Below are 21,985 nucleotides of genomic sequence, written 5' to 3'. Positions count from 1 at the left end.
GGAAAGTGTCAGCGATGGATTCAGACACAAATACGCTGTTTCAAGGCACGTGCGAGGTTCTGTGTAAATGTCAGGGGCTAAACGCGGTGCTCTCCACAGAAATGTCCAGAGCCACCGTGGTGGCTCTTTCTCAGCTCGGTCTCCATGGCTGTGCGGGGCTGCCAGCCCGAGGAGAACGTCGGTCTGTGAAGGGGCAGGCAGCGGGAGTTCTCAGCCTTTCGGGACAAACCGTGTGTCGCAGGGACACCGCATTGCCACGGCGGCGGAGAGATGGACACATGACAAGGACGCCGTGCGTGTGGCCGCGTTCCGGTGCCGTGTGTTTACCAACATGGAACTATGCATGTCCTGTGCTTTTCACATGTTGCAAACTAGGTTTCTTTGAACCGTTTCAAACACAAAAGGAAGACATTTTTCCTGGGCCACAAGGACACGTGGGTGGGTGGTGGTGGCCGGGCGCCCGGTCCTACGGAATGGTGCTTGTGACCCCAGCTCTCTGAAGAAAGTCACTATGGAGGGCTTGCAGCGGGGGACGGTGTCTACCTCCCTCTTGATCCTCAGAGCCTGTGGGACAGACAGATGTCAGGTGATAAGAAAGCAAGTCAATACACAATTGCACAGAGTGATAAGGCTCTCAAGGGGGAAGGCACTGTGAGGGCCAATAAGGAGGAACCGGTGTGTTTCTGCCAGGCAATCAGGGAGGGCTTCACGGAGGTGGTGTCCGCGCAGCCGAGACCTGCAGATCGGCAGGAGTTCGGCCAAGATTGGAAGGAAGCAGCCTGCAGGCGTCGGGGTCCGGTGGGCACGGAAGAGCTCTCTGCAGCATTCCGGGTCTGCGCGTCCAGGCTGTCATCCTTCCTCCTTCACGTGCGTTCCCAGAACGAACCCGCCGCCATCCCCCGTCTCCGCCGAGAAGCACGCACCTCGCTGTCTCCACGCATGCTGGTCTCTGCCGCTTCAGACCTTCTGTGGACAAGGCCCAAGACCACCTCCACCCTGGGACCCGTGTGAGTGGAAGGGGCGCCTGCGCGGGTCCCCTCACTCTGAAAACGTCCCCGCGTGCTGGCCTTCACCGGCCATGCTACCTGCGAGGCAGGCCGCCTGTGGGATGTGCTTGGGAGGTTCCGGTGCTGGAGGGACAGCCCGGGACGCCACGCACGGCCAGGGTGGGTGCTTCAGACACGGTTGGGTGCCTACCCTGGGCCTTGGCAGCGGCTGTCGGGGAAGCAGAACAGGTGGACGTCCTGGAGGAGGAGTGCCTGCCGCTTGTGGAGGTGTGTGCGCATTTGTATGTACGTGTGTGTGTGTGTGTGGTATTGGGGACGGCAGGAGGGCAATGGCTGAAAAGCCTGAGGTGCAAGAACCCTGCGGTTCACCCCTCCCTCAGCAGGGGCCACCGCTCTGGGACAGTGAGTCACTGTGATGTCACAGTGGCCGCCTCTGTCACCAGGCCACACCCTCTACTCCCCTGGCCACCGCTGGGAGACATGGGCCCCCAGACACGCCCAGAGGAGGCAGGGGCTCCCTTTTGTCAGCAGAGCCCCGGAGGGGGAGCCAGGCCGGTGCCTCAGGGCGCCCCCAGCCGTGGGTGCGCGTCCCCGGCTGCGGCCCCACGTTCTCAGGCAGCACCTGCACCTCTGCGCCCAGGCTGGTGGGAACAGCACTGCGTGACCGTCCCTGGGGACACGTATCTACTCCCGGGTGGGCCTGCCAGCCAGGGGACCGGGAACAAAGCGAGGATCTCAGGGAGATGTCAGGATGTCGGACGCCGGCCTTGCGCGGCGGGGTCGCTGATGGCAGCGCTGCGTGACGGCGATGTTCCCCGCCCGGGGAGCTGGGCCCAGGCTGAAGGCAGTGGGGGTCTCGTGGCTTCAGCGGGTGTTGCTCCTGGAATCTGGTGGGGGGAGGCCCAGGGTCTCCGCAGCTCCCCGCACGTCTGGCCCAGACCCCCCAGCCCCGCACCAAGGGTGGACAGTGCTCAGGCGGGGACACCCTACGTACAGAGCAGCAGACTTGACCTTCCCCGTCTCCTTCTGAGAGCAGTCCGCGGGCTCCGACTTCCAGGGGGTGGTGGGGGCGTTGGACGCAGAGACCAGAGTGAGCATCGAGGGCGTAGTGTCCCGGTGACGCGGGAGCCCTGCCGCCCGGGAACCCTCACGGGGGGTGGCGGAGGTCACAGCCCCCCCCTGCCCCCCAGCTGCGTCTGCTGGCCACAGAGAGCCGCTGACCCGACTCCCTGCCCCCGGGGTCGCTGTCCCGGGTTCCTGAAAAGCGTCGCGAGGGCCTTCTCTCCGTCCCAGAAGCCAACCCTGCGCGCGTCTTACACAGCCGCTCCCATCCTTGCGTTCCCATTTGCGCAGGAGGCAGCTCTGGCTTCCGACCCAGCGTTCCGAGCCGGAGGCCCCTGCACCGTCGTCGGCTTACTCCTCTGAGAAAGATCCGTGCGTTCTGCAAGGAGGGGGTGCCCGTCCTTGTTTCCGTGGTTTTAGACCAGAGGGCAGGTGGCGTGTCTGTCTGGGCCGGAGCCAACGTGCTCAGGAAAAGGGCCCGGACTCGGGGGCTCACGGGTCACTCACGGCGACCTCGCCGCGCATCAGACACCCTCTCTCAATGCACCCGGGGCACGTGGGGCCTTCCGTGGGACCACTGTGTCCACGCCGGCAAATCTGTGGTTGCCGGGTCCGTTCTGTGGACGATGATGATTTTCTCTGGGGTCAGCCAGGCGAGGCGGAAGAGGGGTCATAAGTGGAACTAATTAGTGGGGTGCACACGCTCTTTATGGATGTTTCAAAACATGGGAACGGCTCGTCATTACGTGAGCCTGCCACGGCATCGGTTAAGTATCACTTCCCATCACGGTGAGTCTGTCGGGCGATGTCAGCCCAGGTCACGCGGCCAGGTCATGGGCTCAGGCGGCTGCGGGGCTGAGGACGCATCACGGGCCGTGTGGCTTCCTCGCTGCGTGCGCTCCTGCTTCTCATTTCTGCTTCCGTAGACGCTAGAGGAGGCGTTGGCCGGGGCGCGGGTGGGAACCCCTGGCTGGGAAGCAGGACAGCGGCCATTTGGTTCGCATTCCCTGCCTCGCTGAGAAGTGACCCCCTTGCCGAGCCCCGGACAAGTGGGGTCTCTGCTGCTGCCCAGTCCCGCTGGCAGGAGACACATGCGGCGGGACGGGCTGATTGCTCCGTGCGGCGGCCCTGCGAACACCGTGTTCCTGATTCTGCACACGGTCCTGGCTCCAGGCCCTGAGACGGGAGCTCCGTCTCTTCTCCATCCTGCAGACAGCCCGTCGGGCCGCCTGAAAGGCACTGAGCACGCCCCCGTGCTCTCAGGGAAAACCGTGATCATGTGTGCATCATGCTTTCCCCCCCAGACATGGCGTGTCTTCTGTCCTTGGGGAGCTAATCTGCGTCTGTCCCTCTTCCATCGCGGTGATCCGAGCTGAAAACGTTCCAGCCGTGGCCAGCGGCGTGCGGAGTCCGTTGGAACGATCTTCCTGGTCTCCAACGTGCCTCCCGGTGGCCGTGCGCCACGGCAGCCCTGATTTTCCTCTTGGTGACCCCACGTCCCTCTGCCGCTGCCTTGGCTTGCACCTCGCCGTCCATTAAAATGTTGTTCAGAGAGTTGCCGCTAGGCCACCGCGGAATAATTAATAATAGCCTCTGCGTGCCAATGACTGTTTGTGTCACCCCCACGGGAGGGCATGTTTATCGATTTCAGAGAGGAAGGGGGAGAGAGAGAGACAGAGAGAGGCATTGATCAGCTGCCTCCCATGCGTGCCCCGAGTGGGGAACGAACCCGCAACCCCGGCGTGTGCCCTGACCGGGGATCGAACCCGCAACCTTTCGGCACACGGGACGGCGCTGCCACCCAGGGAGCCCCCGGCCAGGGCAATGCTGCGTCTGCATTCAGCGTCTCCCTGTTGGGTTTCATCCGTTAGTGTTCGTCCTCCGTTCCACTGATCAAGGTGCCTCTGAGACCATGTTCCCTTCCAGAGCACAGCCGGTCCCGCGCACGTCGCGTGAGCTTCCCGGGCGTCCGTGCATGCGCGTCACCAGCAGGAATTGTTGCGTGGAGCCAGGCCAGCAGATGCGGTCCGGAAAGCCGTCCCCGCGCGCTGCCCGGGGGCACGACACTCGCGTGGGCGCACCCGTCTGTGTGGCCCTCCGGCCCATCCGTGCTGTCACTGTGCAGCCAAGGTGACAGGGCCTGCGGCTGCTCGTGCCCCCAGCTGCCCTTCTAATACGTGGCCGGCGACCCCCGCGGGCATCCCCGGGGAGGGACTTGTGGCCCGCGTGCCGATGCGCCGTCCTGGCTGAGGCCCCGCAGCCGGGGCGCTTGAACAGAAGGCCACCGGGTGAGCGTGTGTGCTGGTGGCAGCCACGCAGGACGTGGACTCCCTTCCTGGGACCCCTTTGCCGGCGCCCAGGGCCACCCCCCTGGGCTCTGGACACCTGGCTCCTTGCGTTTTGAAAGATGCGCCCGTGTTTCTATGTCCACCTTTCAAACGCCGCTGCGCCGACGCTGCCAGCCGACGTTAGAAAGGATGCCCGCCGGCCGTGGGGTCTTCAGAACGGCTGTCGTGCCGGGGCTCCGGGAGAGCACGCGGCGCGGACCGCAGGGCCCCTCCATAAGAAGACGGCGGGAGGGTGGGCGGGCTGGGTGCCCTTCTAAGCAGAGGCCACATTCGGCCTTGGGTTCGAGCGGAGGCGTTCGCTGTCCAGGGGGAAGGAGAGGGCTGTTTGGGGAACGGACACGCAGCAGAGGGAGGGCGGATTGTTGCTCAGCGACGTCTCTGAGCGGGTGTGTCTGGGGACAGGCGGCCTCGTCTGCCCCGCGCGCGGGGAGGGTGGCGGGCAGTGGAGAAGCGGGGGAGCGCCCGCCCCGCGCCCGGCCGGCACCCGGCCCTCACCTCTGCCTCTGTCCTTCGCAGGAAGATGAGGCGCCTGCTCCTGCTGCTGCTGCTGCTGCTGCGGGTGGCCCGGAGCCGCGCGGCACCCAACTTCGTCCTCATCATGGCCGACGACCTGGGCACCGGGGACCCCGGCTGCTATGGAAACAGGACCCTCAGGTGGGGCGCTGCAGCGGTGGCTCTGGGGACCCTCCACGGTGTGCGTCGTCACGTAGGTGCCCACAGCCGTGGCGGCAGCGGGGCAGACGGGCTGCGTGTGCACCAGGGTTCCCAGGCGGACGCGCTCGGGGAGCGCACTCGGGACAGGTCACGGCCGCCCTTTCTTACCGGCCGCGTCTCTCCTGCTCCCCCGCGGACCCCCCCACCCCGGATCTTTGGTTTTCCCTCCCTCTGGTTCTCGCCCGCATGTCATCCTGTCTTCTCGGCCTCTGGCTCGGTTCGGTGGCTGCCCCCGCCCCAGCCCAGCGTGTGACCTGCCGCTCCGGCCCGCACGTGCACACCTGCCTTCCCCTCCTGTCCCGGCTGTTCTGGGTCCTCAGCCAGCCCCTCCCGCCGGGGACCGACGCCCCAGGGGCACAGCATCCCAGGGGCGGGTGCCAGGACTCTGCAGGGCCAGGGCTGCCCGCAGCGGCGGACAGACGCACGCGAACCACAGGCGGGCGGAGGGGGGCGCTGGCTTCTCCGCCCCGGCGCCAAGCTGGCGTCACAGATCACGGGCTTGGAGGTCCCTTTGGCTTAACGAGGAAACTCCGTCCTGCTGGGCGCCACATGGGCAGCCGCGCGGCCCTCTCGGGGTGCAGCCTGGGGAGGGCGCCCTCCCAGACGGAGCTGAAGGACGGGGCGCACCCAGCGCTCAGGGCCACGGGAACCTGGCTGCTGTTCACGCCAGGCCTCCGGCGCCTGCAGCAGCGGGTTTGATCCGTCCGTGCCAGACGAAGCAAACGTTAGCTGCATCTCCCTTCGGAGAAACATCCGACGGCAGGACACGGCCCCCCATGTCTCCGTCCCGCCCTGAGTCTTTGCACCGGAAGTCGCACGTTGCTTTCAACACGTGTGCTTTCCTGGGACCCTTGCTGGATTTTCACGCTCACGGGCAAGGACAGTGTCTGTGGCCCGTGGTCTCTGAAAGTGTTAATTCCCTGCGTGGATGCGCGTCCGCCCTCGCGTTTGCCTCATTTCGTAGAAACCGTAAACGTCACTGTTTGACCTCCGGGCCACACGTCTAGTTAATTTAGTCATTTAACTTTTCTCATCCCCGTCGTAATTTCCGTGTTTAATGTCGTGTTATTTCTAACGTCCTACAATATTAACTGTAATGGCAACTATTAATAGAGGGTGTGATATAGTGCTCCTAAAGTTCCCTGCGGTAATGAGGTCCCTGTTCCTGCCGTGACGTCTTAATTAACAAGGGGCCCTTCGGCCTTTAAGGTTCAGTCTCTACCAGTTACGAGAAGGAGAAAAAGTCTGTAAGACTCCCAAGGAGGCGTCCGCGTGGGGGGGCAGCCGGGATCTGTCTTGCTGTCCGTGGTAGATTCCGGTCGTGCCTGGATGACACGTCCACTCTGTGTTGTTAACATCACGCCTGCAGCGGCCAGACCCTCCCGTGGGCCCGCGTCGGCACCGGGAAGGCGAGGTCCACACACCGTCCGGTCCTCCCTGCGCCGTGCAGTGTCCGGCAAGAGCCAAGTGTAAATGCCGGCCGTTCAGTCCAGAAACTGAACTCACGGATGGGGGACCCGTGGGTGCGCGCGGCCCGCGGCTCCCTTCTCCCCGGAGGCTGTGGCAGAAGGACACGGGCCCAGCTGTCCCTAAGGCTTTCCTGCGCGGGAGCACGCGGTGACTGGGGGCGTGGGGGGGACACAGAGTGAGGCGCGAGTCCTCGCAGCCCCTCCGCACAGAAGCCCCTTTTCCGCGCCTGCTCCCCTGTGCTGAGCCGGGGCTGGGGGAGCGGCGTGCGCTCGGCACGCTCCGTGGGCCGCTGGGGGCCCCTGAGCTAGTCAGACCCGGCCCCGCGGCCTCGGCATGTGCTGCTGCTTCCTCGTCCGGGGTCTCGGCTCTGTGTCCCCTCTCCCGCTCCGCTCCCCTCTCTGCACGCCACGCACCCGTATGACAGATGGGTGACATGTCATCAAAGGCCGCCGAGAAGGCGGCGTGTTCAGCGTCACCGTGAACAGCATTGTTCCTTCGTCCTAGGACCCCCAACATCGACCGGTTGGCGGAAGGCGGGGTGAAGCTCACGCAGCACCTGGCCGCGTCGCCCCTGTGCACCCCGAGCCGGGCGGCCTTCATGACGGGCCGCTACCCCATCCGCTCAGGTGAGCTCCGCGCCGCGTCCCTGGGCGGCCTCTGGCTCCGGGCGTCACGGGCGCCGGTCCTAACGCTCGGCTTCTGCGGCCGCAGGAATGGCCTCTCAGTCCCGCGTGGGCGTGTTCCTCTTCTCCGCCTCGTCCGGAGGGCTCCCCACGAGTGAGGTCACGTTCGCCACACTTCTGAAGAGCCGAGGCTACGCAACAGCTCTGATCGGTGAGGACAACGGCCGAGCCGCGGCGGGCCTGGGCGGGTTGTGGGGGAGAGTGGGCAGGGGGGGCAGCCTCGTAGGGTGGGCGTGGCCGAGACAGTGGGGACACGTTTACGTATGAACAGAATGGTTTCAGTTCTTAGTGAAAGCTCAGTGTTCCCTCCTGGGTTAGGTGGACGTGTAGATGGATACGTGCCATTGTGTGTGTGTGTGTTTATGTGTCTGTTTGTGGATGCGAGGAGGAATGAATTGCTACATGGAAGATGGATGGGTGGATGCATGGATGGATGGATGGATGGATGGGTGGATGGATAGTTCGACTGATGGTTGGGTGGATGGGTAAATGGATGGATGGATGGATTGGTGGATGGATTGATGAGTGGATGGTGGATGGATGGATGGATGGATGGATGGATTGGTGGATGGATTGATGAGTGGATGGATGGATGGATGGATGGATTGATGAGTGGATGGATGGATGGATGGATATTTGGATGGATGGATGGATGGATGGGTGGATGGGAGGATGGATGGATAGTTGGATTGATAGTTGAGTGGATGGATGGATGGATGAATGAATGGATATGTGGATAGATGGATGGGTAGATGATGGGTGGATGGATGGATGGATGGATGATGAATGGATGGATGGATGGATGGGTGGGTGAATGGATGAGTGGATGGATGGATGGATGGGTGGATGGACAGATGGGTGAATGCATGGATGGGTGGGTGGATGGATGAGTAGATGGATGGATGGATGGGTGGGTGGATGGGTGGGTGGATGGATGAGTGGATGATGGATGGATGGATAGGTGGGTGGATCGATGGGTGGATGGATTTGTGGATGGATGGATGGGTGGATGGGCGGGTTGATGGATGGATGGGAGGATGGATGGATAGTTGGATTGATGGTTGGGTGGATGGATGGATGGATGAATGGATGGATATGTGGATGGATGAATGGATAGATGATGGGTGGATGGATGGATGGATGGATAGGTGGGTGGATCGATGGGTGGATGGATTTGTGGATGGATGGATGGGTGGATGGGCGGGTTGATGGATGGATGGGAGGATGGATGGATAGTTGGATTGATGGTTGGGTGGATGGATGGATGGATGAATGGATGGATATGTGCATGGATGAATGGATAGATGATGGGTGGATGGATGGATGGATGATGGATGGATGGATGGATGATGGACGGATGGATGGATGCATGGATGATGGACGGATGGATCAATGGGTGGATGGATGGATCGATGGATGATGGACGGATGGATGGATGGGTGAATGAGTGGATGGATGATGGATGGATGGATGATGGACAGATGGATGGATGGATGATGGATGGATGGATGGTTGGGTGGATGGATGGATGGATGATGGATGAATGGATAGACAGACAGGTAGGTGAAAAAATAGATAAGTACTACACACAGAATAGGTAGATCAATAGAGAAATGGATGACAGGGACATGGCTGAGTAAGACAGACACGTGGAACAGACGATAAATAATGCATAATTACACCACGCAGAGCTTGCAAACCCCCATGAACACACCATGCTGTGCATAAAGAGTTTCCTTTTGCTTTGCAATGTTACACCTCTGTCAGAGAACAGTCTGCCCCCCTCGCTGTTCCCACATCGACTTTATCCCGCTGACATTCACGGTGGCTTCTCCCTTTCGGCCTGAGAAGCTGGGTCCGTGAGACGAGTCCCGGAAAACCTCACGGGAGCAGAAGCACGTTTGTCCTTCTTCTCACCTGCGGTCATAAAGCCATCGTTCCTGTGTGGGCGGCGCTCACGCATGTGGTGGTGTGATTACCATTTTATAAGAACCGTCCCCAGGTCTTTGTACTTGCTGAGTTAGGAGTATGATTTCCTCACGCCTCGGGGGCAGTTCTTTGAAGAATTCATTTGCACTTTCAGCATTCAGGGAACACCATCGAGGCAGGTCCAAGACTTTAATTTTAAGGAAATGGGTTTTTTGTTTCCTTTTTAAATTTCAGAAGAGCACGTCTTCTATGTATTGACATCTGTTTGTTAAACGTATCAGGTTTTGTCTTTGGTTTTGTTTCCGTTTTTCCCCCGATCACTAATGCTCCTTGATTTCCAGCAGAGCGACCGGTGAGTTCTCTAGTGTTGGTGGCAAAGGGGGCAGAAACCTGTGGGGTCCCCGCAGGCGGGTGGGGGCCGCCCCGCAGGCAGAGAGCGCGTCCCGCTCAGTGTGCGGAGAGCAGAGGCCAGCCTTCACGTCGGGGTGTGTTTGGGGCGTCCACAGATCCCCGGTTTGTCTTCTCAGGGAAGTGGCACCTCGGGACCCACTGTCACAACAACAGCGACTTCTGTCACCACCCGTCCAGCCACGGCTTCGACTACTTCCACGGGATCCCCGTGACCAACCTGCGGGACTGCAAGCCGGGGCAGGGCAGCGTGTTCACGTCGGGCATCCGGCTGCTGGTGTTCCTGCCGCTGCAGGTGATCGCCGTGACGCTGCTCACGCTCGGGCTGCTGCGCTGGCTGCGGCTGGTGCACGTGCCCGCCCTGGCCTTCGCCGGCTTGCTGCTGCTGGCCGCCGGGCTGCTGGGCGCGCTGCTCGCCTTCCTGCACTTCTTCCGGCCCCTCAACTGCTTCCTCATGCGCGACCGCGCCATCTCGCAGCAGCCCCTGTCCTACGACAACCTCACGCAGATGCTGACGGCGGACGCCGCGCGGTTCATCCGACGGTGGGTACCGCGGCGGGGCTCCCGCAGCCGGGGCCGCGCGGAAAGTCGCTTCCGCTCTTTCCCGGTTCTCGCTGAACCTGCGTTCTCCATCCACGCGTCCTCTGTCCGACGCACCGCTCCTGGCGCTTGACACAGCTCTGAGCCGTCGCCGCGATGGCACGCTGGCGATACCACAGACTCTAGGCTGTGGACGTCCGCCCGTGTCCCGTGGAGCCTCCTGAGTTTCAGGGCTGACAACCGAGTGTTAATTCCCGGAGGTCTGTGCTGCAGTGAGGGCTTGTCCGGTGGTAGAAGGTAGAGACGGATGGACATTAGGAAGCTGTTGATGTAAGAGTGACAAGGGCAGGTGCCCTCCTGGCTAGGGAGTAGGGGTGTGCGTGCGTGTGTGTTCCACAAAGAGCAGGCTCTGGAAGGCGTCTGAATTCATATTCGTCGCCATAGAGACGGGGGAGCGAGGAATCCAGGACAGAATCGGGCCGTTCTCCGCGACGGCACCTCCTCGCTGGGGGATGTCCCTGGGAGCCGCCCCGCCCTGCACTCTGCTGATCCGCACACGGTGACGGGGAGTCTCTCCGCAGAGACGCTCTGCAGACTTGCGTCCCCCACGTGAACACTGGCGACCGTGCGCCTCCTTTGCTGGGGTTTTCTGAACTGTCGCGTGCCGCCACGCAATAATAGTTGGACGCTGCTCGGTGTGACGCACACGGGCTGATACGGCTCTTGGGTCTTTTCCAGGAACGCCGAGAGGCCCTTCCTGCTCGTGTTTTCCTGCCTTCAGGTGCACACAGCCCTCTTTTCCTCCAAAGACTTTGCCGGGAAAAGTCAGCACGGAGCTTACGGGGACGCAGCCGAGGAAATGGACTGGGGCGTTGGTACGTGAGTCTTGATTTCCACTGTGTCCTTAAGATGCGCCTGAATCTGGCCGTCCTTCCAGCGGCATTCCTGGGGACTTCAGCCTCGTGTCTGGGGCCTTTTTAAACAGCGACTGTGGATTTATTCCCCCAGAGAGGGTAACCCCGAAGGCACCGGGGATGCATACGTCGCCGGGGCAAGTCTGGGTCTCCCGGCGGGCGATCCAGGAGATGCACGGGGAAAGGGGCCGAAGCATGTAGTCTGTATCGTCGCTGACTCGAGGGACAGTGGCGCGTTGTCTTTCACAAAGCTGGAGACGTGGGGTGGATGCGGGGTGCAGAAGGCCTGCCCTCAGGACGGCCCGGGGCAACCTCCGTCTTCCGGAGCTGGCGTTCCTCCTGCACGTCTCCGAGGGCTGCAGAGCCCTGTTCTCCGCGTCCCCGCTCCTCCTGCCGAGGACGAAGGCCCCGTTTCCGAGGGATGGGGCGCTTTTTCCCAGAGCTTCTGGGAGGAGTTCCTAGCCAGGCTTTTTGAGGAACGCGTCTTGTACGTCCAGAGGGGGAGCCGTGACCGAGCTTCCGTGGGGGTTCTGCCGTGCCGCGCCGCGGTCTCGGGTCGGTTCCATCGTGTCCGGGACGCAGGAGGAGGTGGGTTACGCTCAGCCATGGAAACCCGTGGGCTCCGCCCGTCCCATTGCGGTCCGGCCTTCTGCAGGGACACGGTCGTGTGTGCACAGGGCTCCATCCATCTGGAAAAAAGGTCCAGATGTCACTAGCTGCCCAGGCTGCTGACGAGCTTTGGATATTTGCTTTCTGTCCCTTTTTTTTCTCTCTTGCTTTTCCTTCCAGTTGCTTCCGTGGACGGCATGGATTGTTTTTAACTTTGTAATCTCAGCGTCACAGAAACACATGACCGTGGCCACCTTGCTTTTGTTGGTGACGGTAGTTTCCGTTTGCTGTTATTTTGTGTTCGTTTTAGTTTCCGGTAAACCGCAAAGGCTTAGACAGTCGGAGAGAGAGGTTGAGAGAGAGAAGGGGACAGACAAGCTCCATGTTCACACGCCACTGGCTCCGCTCCTTGGACGCTGGCCGTGGTCGGTCACACCCTCCGCGGCTGGGGCCTCTGAGCAGCTGAGGGACGCGGATGTCGGTGGCCTGGTGGCGCAGCTGGGGACTGGGTAGCCGGTGTCAGGCCAGGGCCTTCCTGCACGGCCTCTGCAGCGTTCCCAGGGATGACGCCCCTGCAGCCCCTGGGGAGAGGTCCCTGCCCTGCTCCCACATGCCTCCGTGGGCAGAGGGGAGCCACGGGTCCAGGCAGCATGGTGCCCTGCTCCCCGCCATGGGACGTCCCCTGCACCCCCAAACTGCAGGTCAGTGCCCGGCCCACGCCGCGTGCGCCTGACGGGCACTGGTCAGTCACGCTCCTCCTGGGTGAGGGGCGGCCCTTTGCAGGCAGAGTTGGGACAGGGTCAGCAGCGGACGCTGGGGCGTGACGCTCTTGCTGCCACACTCTGCTGAGACCAGTGTTCACGCTCTGGCGGTTGCTGCAGTGGGAAGAGGGACGATAAGGAAGGGACCGTCGGAGGACGTCGGTAGCGCGTTCTCGAAGGCAGAGCCAGCGATGTGTGAGCTGCGCTCCGTTTCCCACCCGGGCACCGTCTGTCCTCCGTCCAGCGTGTCAGGACATGGACTGCGTGCCCTGTCCCATCCCCCGCCCCGCCTGGCCACGGGCCCTCCCTCTCATTTCTGTGGCTCGGTGTGTTTGTGTTGCTGGTTGACTTGCTGTGTATTCTCTTAGGTTCTGCGTACACACGACACCATCTGGTGTTGGCCTTTGTGTGGCTGACTTCCCTCAGTGTCACCCCCCCACCAGGTCCGTGCACACCGTCCCTCACGTCGCGGGTTCATTCTTGTCAGTCACTGATACTATTTCATGGCACACACACACCCCCCACGCGTCTCCGCTCCTCTGTGGATGGGCGCCTGGGTCGCTCCCGGGTCTCGGCCCCTGTGGATGAGGCCGTCATGAACACAGGTCTCGCCAACGTCTTTCCAGATCAGAGCTTCCGATACACACGCAGCAGCGGGCTTGCTGGGCCGTGTGGCAGACCTGCGTTTCGCGTGGTAAGGAAGCTTCGCCCTGCCTGGGAAGACGTTTCTCTCGGAAAAGAGCCTGCGAGGGGTTCCCAAGAGCAGTACCTGCCGAAAAGACACTCCTTTGACGGTCCTTGGCGCCCTGGGGAGGGGCGTGGACGAAGCACGCTGTGCCGTGTTTCCGGAACGTGACGTTTCGGATGCGTTCCGAGCGGCGAAGGGGAAGACAGACGGGAAAGGACATCGCGGTTTATTTTCAAGGAGAAGGAACGGTCATCGTCACCAGTGAGGCGCACACTTCTGTCTCGCCGGTTCTTTGTGCTTTCGTCCTCGTGGCACGTGAGATTCTGCCAGACAGGAGTGTGAGCGGCTAAGAAGTCCTCGGTCGGGGAGCGTCGCAGCCCGTGAGATCTGGGAACAGCAGGGATGGCCTGACCGGGACGGCACCGATGGCCGTGTGGCCACGGTGTTTGTGAGTGTGCTCAGCATCCACATGGCAGAACACACATCCTTCTTCCTGCGTCTTTGCTCCAAACAGAAATAATAATTGGGTACCTACCCCAAATGCTCCTGCGTGTCTTGTGTGACCTTGGTCTGCGCACACGCCAGGGGCAGCCCCGCCTGCGGGGGGGTCTTCGTTCTCCTGGAGGACGGTTCTGAGGTCCTCGGCTTCCCGTCGCCCCAAAGTCCCCCGCGGAGCCCTTCTTCACTTGAAGGACTGCTCTTCTCTGCTGCTGCCGGACGGGTCTCGGTGACGCCGGACATGCCGGTCCCCGGGCGGGGTCCTGTCACCTCTTCCCACGCGTGCTGCGGAAAATGCTGTCCAGCGTAGAGAACGCAATTCCTCGTGCCGAGACGACACCCAGAACTCGTCTGCGGTGAAGGACAGAGGCCAGTCGGGGCCACAGGGACGTGGAGAGGAGAGGGTGTTGCATGCATTGCCCCCTTGTCCTGTCCTGTGTGGCCATCAGCACTGAAGCCATGTTCCGTTCTGGTGCTGCACAACCCCCGTCTGACCCACCGCGTGCCCTTGGAGTTGACGCGCGGCGTACGTACGGGGTCAGTCCCGGGCGGGGGTCGCGCCCGCCTTCGTGTAAACTGCCCGTGCTCACAGACCGAGCCCTGTCTTCACACATGTGTTTCCTCCTCCGTCGGCCTCTTCTTGGTTTTCAGCGTGTCCTTCGCGTGCGCACCTCTGGAAACATGTACAGAAACTGGGGTCTCAGGCGATTCCGCGGCGGGGCAGCGAGAAGGAAGGCAGCGGGCGTTTTGTATGTTCTTCTTTCTCTTTTATTTTTTAAACGTGAGTTTCTGCTCAATGTGTGTTTGGGACAAAATGGTGCATCTTGTGCAGAAAGAGGCCTTTGCGACGTTCGCCTGGAGATGCTGCGGCCCATAATAAGTCGGCAAAGAGGACTGGGAGCGGGGACGGGCCGGTCCCTGCATGGGGCCGTGATGTGTATTTGGAAATCGCCTGCGCGGAATATTGATCTGGGGGCTCCAGCCGAGCACAGCAGATAAATCATCCACGTCTGGGTTTCACAGACTCAGTGATAACGTTCCCGTTTTTACAAAGCCTGGAGCTTAATTTCAGGGTCTCGAGGGGGCTCCAGATATTCTTTTACCTTGAATTCACATCTCCAAGGAAAGCGAATCGTTGTGAGCGCTGGTGTACACCTCGTTTGCATAAAGAAGATAGCGTCCTACGTGATCAAAGCAGCAGCTGGCCGATCCATGCGAACAGCATTAACGAGATAGCTGCCTTGGAGCATCTTAATAATCAGAGTCACAGCTGCCACAGCCTGGCAGCCACCGTCACCGCCGTAAGAGTCAAACACGTGGGGCCTAGACACGGCTGGGCCCTAAGAGCCTTTGGCATGTTCTGGCCGCCTGTGGAAACGTGGGAGGTGCGTGACTTCATTCCCTGCCCTGGCCATGCCGTGGGGTACCGTCAGGATCCCCTGCAGCCTGCAGGTGCGACAGGGACGCTGGAGAGGCTACGTGGCCGTTCCGCACGGGACGAGGTTTCCGGGCTGTTCCCACTCGGGGTCCCCAGACCTGCCCGCTGCTCCCCAGCTGCTGGGTGTCTCTGAAACCAGGCTGTTGGGAGACGGGACCCCCTGAGCTGTTCTTCCAGCTTCCGGGATTCCTCCCTGTCCCGTGTCCCTGCGTCAGCCTCGGCGGCTCGGAGGACGTTTGCGTGACAACGTCCCCACGGCGCAGGGCACGGCGGGAGGAGGATGGGGCCGCGACGGGGTGGCTCTGGATGACCGTCCACGTTCGGCCTCTTCCGGAGAACACAGCTCACTTGCTCGTGACGTGTTTCAAGGCCTAGAAAGAAAACATATGTTAGGATTTGAGAGATGACATGGAAGCCGTGTGCAGATCACGTTCCGCTGGGTACCAGTGTATCTGTGAATGGTGAGGTCACAACTGGGGGTCAGGAGGACATGGGAGGACCTCCTGCGGTGAAGTCGTGGCCCAGCCGGGGTGCACCCCCAAAATCAAAGGCGTTGGAGCCCCTGCGCAGATTTCCGCCCCTGCTGGAATTAGTTGAGTTAACGGGTCCGACTGAGACGAAGCCGCGTATGGAGTCGTCAGCGCGCAGCCTGACCTACAACACGTGCTTGGCAAAGGCGGTCGTTGTCCCTGTTCTTGTCTTCCCTCCGCCCGATGAGTCAGGCATCTTGGCCTAAAACGCGCGCCAGGCCCGTCATCCCGAGCAGAAAACGCACGGACGGGAGACGCGTCTGTGTGCGCGATCGCACCTGACGTCTCTGCCGTGCCCCCCGGACCGCCCGCTCCGCCCGGCAGCCCGCCGTCCGCCTGCGGCCTGGCCCGAAGGGTCTCGGAACGGGCGCCGGGCTGCTGCGGCCAGCTGCGGCGGGAGGCTCCCCGTACAGGCCACGGGAGACGTGTCTGAGATGCGATTCTTCTCTCTTCCCCCGGGCCCCTCTGCTAGTACAGGTCACCGTCCGCAGCGTGGGTGCAAATATTCCCGGGGAGCGAGCCACGGACCCACAGTTAAACCCGGGCAGATTCTAGCAGGCCCCAGAGACGGTGGGAGCCCTTAGTTTCCTGTGGCTGCGCCCCCCATCCCCCAAGCCAAGACCTGGAACCCGCCCTTTGCGTGGCAAATTGCGCACACCCTGGGCCCTCCACGACGGCTTCATGAACCCCCGTGGGCCCCACGGCCACAGAGAACAGGGAACGCTCCAGAATTTAACCTTCCAGCCCTGGAGGAGAAAGGAGCCCCGTGTTCCCATTTCCAAGTTTTCTTCTCTGAGGATCGCAGACGTCTCGTCAGAAAGACTCATGTTTTGATCCGCCTGCTCCCTTTGTCTGCAGTTAAGTCACAAATTGCCCTCGAAATGGCTTATTTTCTGTGTGGGTTTCCTTCGGGGAACAAGGTGAGAAAGCTTTGGAAAGAAAGCATCTCACTGATAAGCGATGCTGCCACCCGCCACGGATAATTCAGAACTATCCTCCGGGCTAAATGGGCATCATTACACCCGGAGACCCTTCCTGGAAAATAATGCTCGCAGACCTCTCTGCGCGACGCTGCTCCGGACGCAAGAATAACACGGGAGCACCTGCTCCCACGGGAGTTCTGCTCAGAGCTTTCGGAGGAGAAATAGGTTAGACCCTGGGGCAGCTTGGTTCTTGTGTTGGCATTGATCGCGTTATTTTCCCTACCAACAAGCGTCCGCCTGCTTTTGCCCCACCCCACGCGATCCATCTTAGGAAGAATGAAAAGGTTCACAGGCCCTGGGGCTTCATGGATGCGATTCTGGCATGAGAGCGAAGCAGAATGCGGTCCACGGTGTGTGCCCTGACCGGGAATCGAACCGGCGACCCTTTGGTTCACAGGCCGGCGCTCAATCCACTGAGCCACACCAGCCAGGGCTGAAACGTATCTTAGTTGCTTCCAAGGCTTCAGCAATGGAGACTAAGCCTGCTATAAATATTTGTGGGCACGTTTCCGTGTCTATAGACATTATCGCGGACGCCACAATTGTCAGAAAGGCGTTTGTTCCCGGGGTTTTGCGCACGCTAAGATGCTTCTAGATACACGGGAGGGGCCTCCACCGGACCTGGAAGTACCTGGCTGAGTGCCCTTTTGCAAAATACTGGTGACAACCCGAGGAAGCGAGACCCTCAGTACTCTGCCCCTTGCCTCGTCTGCTATTTCGCTTAGAAATGACACATATATGAGCCCAAAGGGGCACTTTTTCCTCAAAATGTAAGTATCCTATGGCCCTATTGGTTCTTCCTCGTTCATGTCATTGAACGGACTGCAGACCTCAGAGGGACGGGTCTTAGATCCGATCGGAGCCCAGCAAGCCCGGGTGCGCGGCGGGTTTGCTCAGCTGCACCGACCGCACACTGACCGTGAGCCTGGTGAGGAGCAGCGCAGGGCACGGACCCCTCCCCTGGGCGTGTGCGTCTGCGTCCGTGGTTCTGAGCCTGACGTGGACGGACATGGTGAGCCTGCCAGGAATGTTTGCGGTAGGAGGTGAACGACGGAGAAGGATCGGACGCACTCCGGCTGGCGGCCTTGGCAGGAAAAGAGCAAAGCTACGTCTTGCCATCAGCGACGTGGTCTTGTGGTGGCATCGGACGTCACCAGCGCCCCTCCGTGTTCCTCCTCTCCTGGTCGGGGCAGGTGGGCGTGGGTGGAGGAGTCCCTGCATGGCACACGCTCTGTGTGTCGGGTAGGACGCACAGGACATCAGTCACTATGTCTGCGGCAGAGGCCCCCCGCTGTTCTTGCAGAGTTCCCATCGCTGGGGGTGTCCCGAGGCCGCGGGGATGTGAGCAGGTTTCTTACTCGTGGAGCAGGGCTTTGTGGGGACAGCAGGGTGGCACCCAGCAGGTCTGAAAAGAGCTTCAGAGCCGTGGGAAAGGTGACTGACTGCGCCCAGCGGTGGGTAGGAGCGGGGGCACGTAAGGGCTGCCGGTCACGGCCGGAGGCAGCGCTCAGACTTCTTCCTGGCGGATGGAGCACAAGCGGAAAAGGGCAGGGGACGCTGAAAAGCTCTTCGCTGTCACACGTCCCCCAAAGACGGAGTCAGGGTCTAACACCCCGATGTCTACCTGCGTGCCTCCCCGGACCAAATTAAACCAGCAACCTCTGAGGGTATCGGTCTCTGCAGAAATGATACGTTGTGTTCCTCTAGTTGGATCTTCATCGTCTGGTCTGAGACCTGGTGATAGCGTCCCCGTCAGAGAGGCCATGTTCACCCCGTTCTTGGGTCTTCGTCTGGCTTCTGTCTTTCCCAAAGGGGAAGTTGTAGGCTTCCGTGGAAATAGGCAGGAAAGTTGAAAAGCTCTCATGGGCTCTTGGTGCACACTTAGGTAACTCATACCCCACGCTGGCCTTCGTCCTGCATGGACGGGAAGAACACGGTGGCCATCCTGTCATTTATACGGTAATCCCGTGCATAGCTCTGAGTTTTTTGGCCCCTAATGCCTTTCTTCCTGCTCAGTGAGTCCATCCACGTGCCATGCAGGGTTGAGAGCCTGGGTGCTGGAGTCAGACTTCCGTCTTGCTTTCTGGTTTCTCCGTGCATCGCTGTGTGACCTTTGCAGGGCGTTGCTGCTGTCACCTGTCAGATGCATGACAAAAACGCCTACTGACTCATAGGCTTCCATGTGGTCGAAACAAGGGCACACGGAATAATGCCCTGTGCACGTAGACAGAGCTCAGATGCTGGCGGCAGCGGTTCCTCACGTGGGCATTGTTGTGTAGAAGTGCTGTGGTTTGGGGGTGGAACACAAGCGTAGGTTTGGGGAAAGACGGTGAGGACAAGAAAACGCCACGTATGGGAGTATGGATGCCCATGTTGGGGGGTTTTGGACTTGGGTGTCTCCTGTAAGTATTAAGCCAAGTAATTCATCATAAAATATCTGTAGACGGATGTTCTCGTACGAGAGGGAAATCAGTGGTTGGCTGGGTTTTATTTTCCTGGTCTGTAGGGACACATTGCTAGGTGTCTTTATACCCTGAGGACCGTGGACAACTGCCTGGTCTCCCTTCTGGGAACGTCCTCCACCTGACGCACGACCGTGAGCCCGGTGTTCACGGAACCCTTTCGTGGGTCTCTGCAGTGTGACTGTCCGAGGCCCGCTGGTCCCAGTGATGCTGACAGGTGTCCCTTGATGCCATGAACGGACCTGCTTGTGGTCTGGCCCGAGAGCCCCGCCAGCTGTCTTCCTGATCGGCCGAGAGCCCCGCCCGTGTGTCCCCCTGATTGGCTGAGACCCCCGCCCGTTGTCCCTGTGATGACGTCCCACGCTCTCTGGGGCTCAGCATGGGAGAGCTGTGTGTACAAGAGGGTCTCCTTCCTCCGCCAGGACGCAGGCAGACACGCCCACGCGGGCCCACGCTCTCCCTTTCTTTGGTAAAGGTCGCGCTGTTGTAACATGGAGTCTTCCCTTCCCTCCAGGGCAGATCTTGAACGTCCTCGAGGAGCTGAGGCTGACCAATAAGACCCTCGTCTACTTCACGTCGGACCAAGGCGCGCACGTGGAAGAGGTGACCAGCAGAGGAGAGGTTCACGGAGGGAGTAACGGGATCTACAAAGGTGAGCCCGCGCCTGCGCCCTGGGCCCCGCTGTCCCCGGTCTTCCCGCTCTGGCGCCGTTCCCCTGACGCCTATGGGCACTCGGGACGCCCTTGGGTCTCCGACATCGATCTGGCGGCGACCGTGGCCATTTCTGCGGTGGCCCCCACAGCACAGAAAAGCACACAGACGTCCCGCCACGGGCCACGAGGTTGTGGCCTGCGCGGAGAGAGTCGGTTTTGTTCTGTTGTAGCGACGACGGCATCGTCGTCCCCGACTGCGTTTCCCGCGCTGGTTCGGCGGCTCACGCGTGCCCTGCCCAGGGCTTGTGAGGTCCCCAGGCTGCTGTGTCACTGCTGGAGAGGCAGGGCCGTCCGTCACAGGAACGGGGGTCGCCCGGGAGCCAGCCGTTGCTCAAGGGAGGGACACCCCCATGTTGCAGGGCCTCGGTTCCGATACAGGGGACCCGGTGCCCCTGGCCACTGCCCCCAAGGATGGCTGACGAGACACAGGAGGACCTGGGCCCTGCTTTCTGTGTCCACAGCGGCCTTTTCCCAGGCACGAGTGCAGTGGGCCCCAAGGAGACGGTCTAGGCCCCGGGGGTGTCACCCTACAACCCTAAACACAGGCCAGGAGCACGCCCGTCGTTTGTGTTCTGTAAGAAATGTCCTGGGCGTGTGAGACACTTTAGGCTCTTCGGCGTGAGAGCTAGAAACGCCGTCCGCCCAGGAGGGCCCTGTCTGGCCGTCTCCGCTGCGACCCAGGGCCCGAGCCATCTCCGTGTGTCCCATCTCTAGCAAGTCAAGTTCAGCACGAAACGTGAACATGCTACACCTTCAAAGAAAGCCAGAGTTCCCTCTAGCCAGGGGACGTGGCCAGAGACGTCCGATGCCCTCGCCGTCCTGCGTGGACCGTGTCCGGGACACAGAGATTCCGGCGGCGAGGCTGCGCGGTCACACCTGGGGCAGGTGTCCGGCCACGCGGGTCTGGGGGCCGGCGACACCTGCAGAAGGCTCGTCACCCTCCACCCGCTCTGCCCCCGTGCAGTTGACGGGGAGCTCACGGCTGCCGTCCTGCCAATGCCGTCCGCGTGCGGCGGCGGCGGGAGCCCACACCCACGTCCCCTTGATGCCCAAGTCGGGGTTTACCCGCGGCGCTGTCCTCGCAGAGACGGGTGCAGTCGGGGCAGCCTCTGGTCACCATCTCTGCTGGCTGCTCTCCTCCGACCTCCGGGGCTGTCTGGGGGCCGCTTCTTTCTTTGTCGACCCACGGGCCCCATGGGACGTCCTCCCAGCCCATGACCAGGCAGCATTCGAGCACGGGTAACCCCCTAACACAGCCCTGGCTCCTCATCGGAACCCCAAGTCACAGGAGATGGGAAATGGGTGCTTGCGGGCACGTCCTGCTGGACAGGTCCGCGCCTGAGCTCCCGTTCCCAAAACCCGCGTGACCTTGGGGGAGCCCATCGCCCTGCCCTCTCGCGGTGTGACAGGTGGGGACGTCTGCAGGGGCTTCGTTCTGTCTCCAGAGTGGTTCTCTGTACGCGTGTGTCCACTCCCGGGACGTCAGGCACCTGAGCAAACGCCACGTAATAAAACCGCTGCAGTGACTGTCACGGCCGCTCCCCGGGCTCGGTCTCCCTTCCAGGCAGTACACGTGGTCCTCGGGAACACGCCCACGTCACGCGGACCCCTAACCTCCCGGGAAAGTGGGGCACAGACGGTTGGCCGGCGGTCCCAGGCCACACGGCGGGTGTCTGCGTGTCCTGCGGCTGTGGTCACACGCGGCACACACACACCGGGGGACTCACAGGCCGTGGGTTGTGTTGCCGGCTGGGAGTTCAGAGTTGCCCTCACTCCCCTTTTCCAGGGTCCGGTCCCCTGGGGCCCCGGGCGGTCTCCCCACTCTCCACCTTCAAAGCCACCCGCGCGGCCTCTTCCAGGGTACCCCCCACCGCCCCTGCCTCTGCTGCGCCCGCGTTCTCCGCTGTCCCTCGTGACAGCCCCGGGACCCACGCACAGAGCCTGGGGAGCCTGCCCTGCGGCCACACCCACTGCTGTGGGTGCAGCTGTCGGGAACAGGGCGTGGGCGGTGTGGCCGCCCCTGTAGTGCTCACGGCGGCCGGCGCACAGCGGGCGTGGGGTTGGGACGCTGCCTCCAAGGTCAGGGCTGGGAGTCCTCCGTGGCCGGGTCTCCCTCGTCCGTGACCGCAGGCCGTGCTGGGCACGCGTCACGCACAGTCTGACTGCCTCCTGGGCTGCTCGTCTCCCACCATGCTTTCTACATTCCCACGCCATGCTTCCACACGGGC

The 21,985-nt window shown here is 61.6% G+C and overlaps 1 protein-coding gene across 1 annotated transcript in view; it reads left to right on the top strand.

Annotated features, from left to right (window-relative positions):
• The window catches only part of STS (steroid sulfatase), a 52,541-nt gene that overhangs the window by 19,449 nt on the left and 11,107 nt on the right, over positions 1-21,985 (top strand). The window contains exons 2-7 of the mRNA XM_090265362.1: positions 4,934-5,071; positions 7,106-7,227; positions 7,313-7,435; positions 9,741-10,164; positions 10,900-11,036; positions 19,559-19,696. Of these exons, the coding sequence (XP_090121488.1) occupies positions 4,938-5,071; positions 7,106-7,227; positions 7,313-7,435; positions 9,741-10,164; positions 10,900-11,036; positions 19,559-19,696 (1,078 nt within the window). The 5' untranslated portion in view covers positions 4,934-4,937. The remainder of the gene's footprint in view (positions 1-4,933; positions 5,072-7,105; positions 7,228-7,312; positions 7,436-9,740; positions 10,165-10,899; positions 11,037-19,558; positions 19,697-21,985) is intronic.

Source organism: Furipterus horrens, unplaced genomic scaffold (assembly GCF_987537825.1).
Source record: "Furipterus horrens unplaced genomic scaffold, mFurHor1.1.pri manual_scaffold_17, whole genome shotgun sequence".
Classification (NCBI taxonomy): domain Eukaryota; kingdom Metazoa; phylum Chordata; class Mammalia; order Chiroptera; family Furipteridae; genus Furipterus; species Furipterus horrens.
The sequence above is the reverse complement of the archived record's forward strand: the minus strand, read 5'-3'. Positions and strand labels throughout refer to the sequence as shown.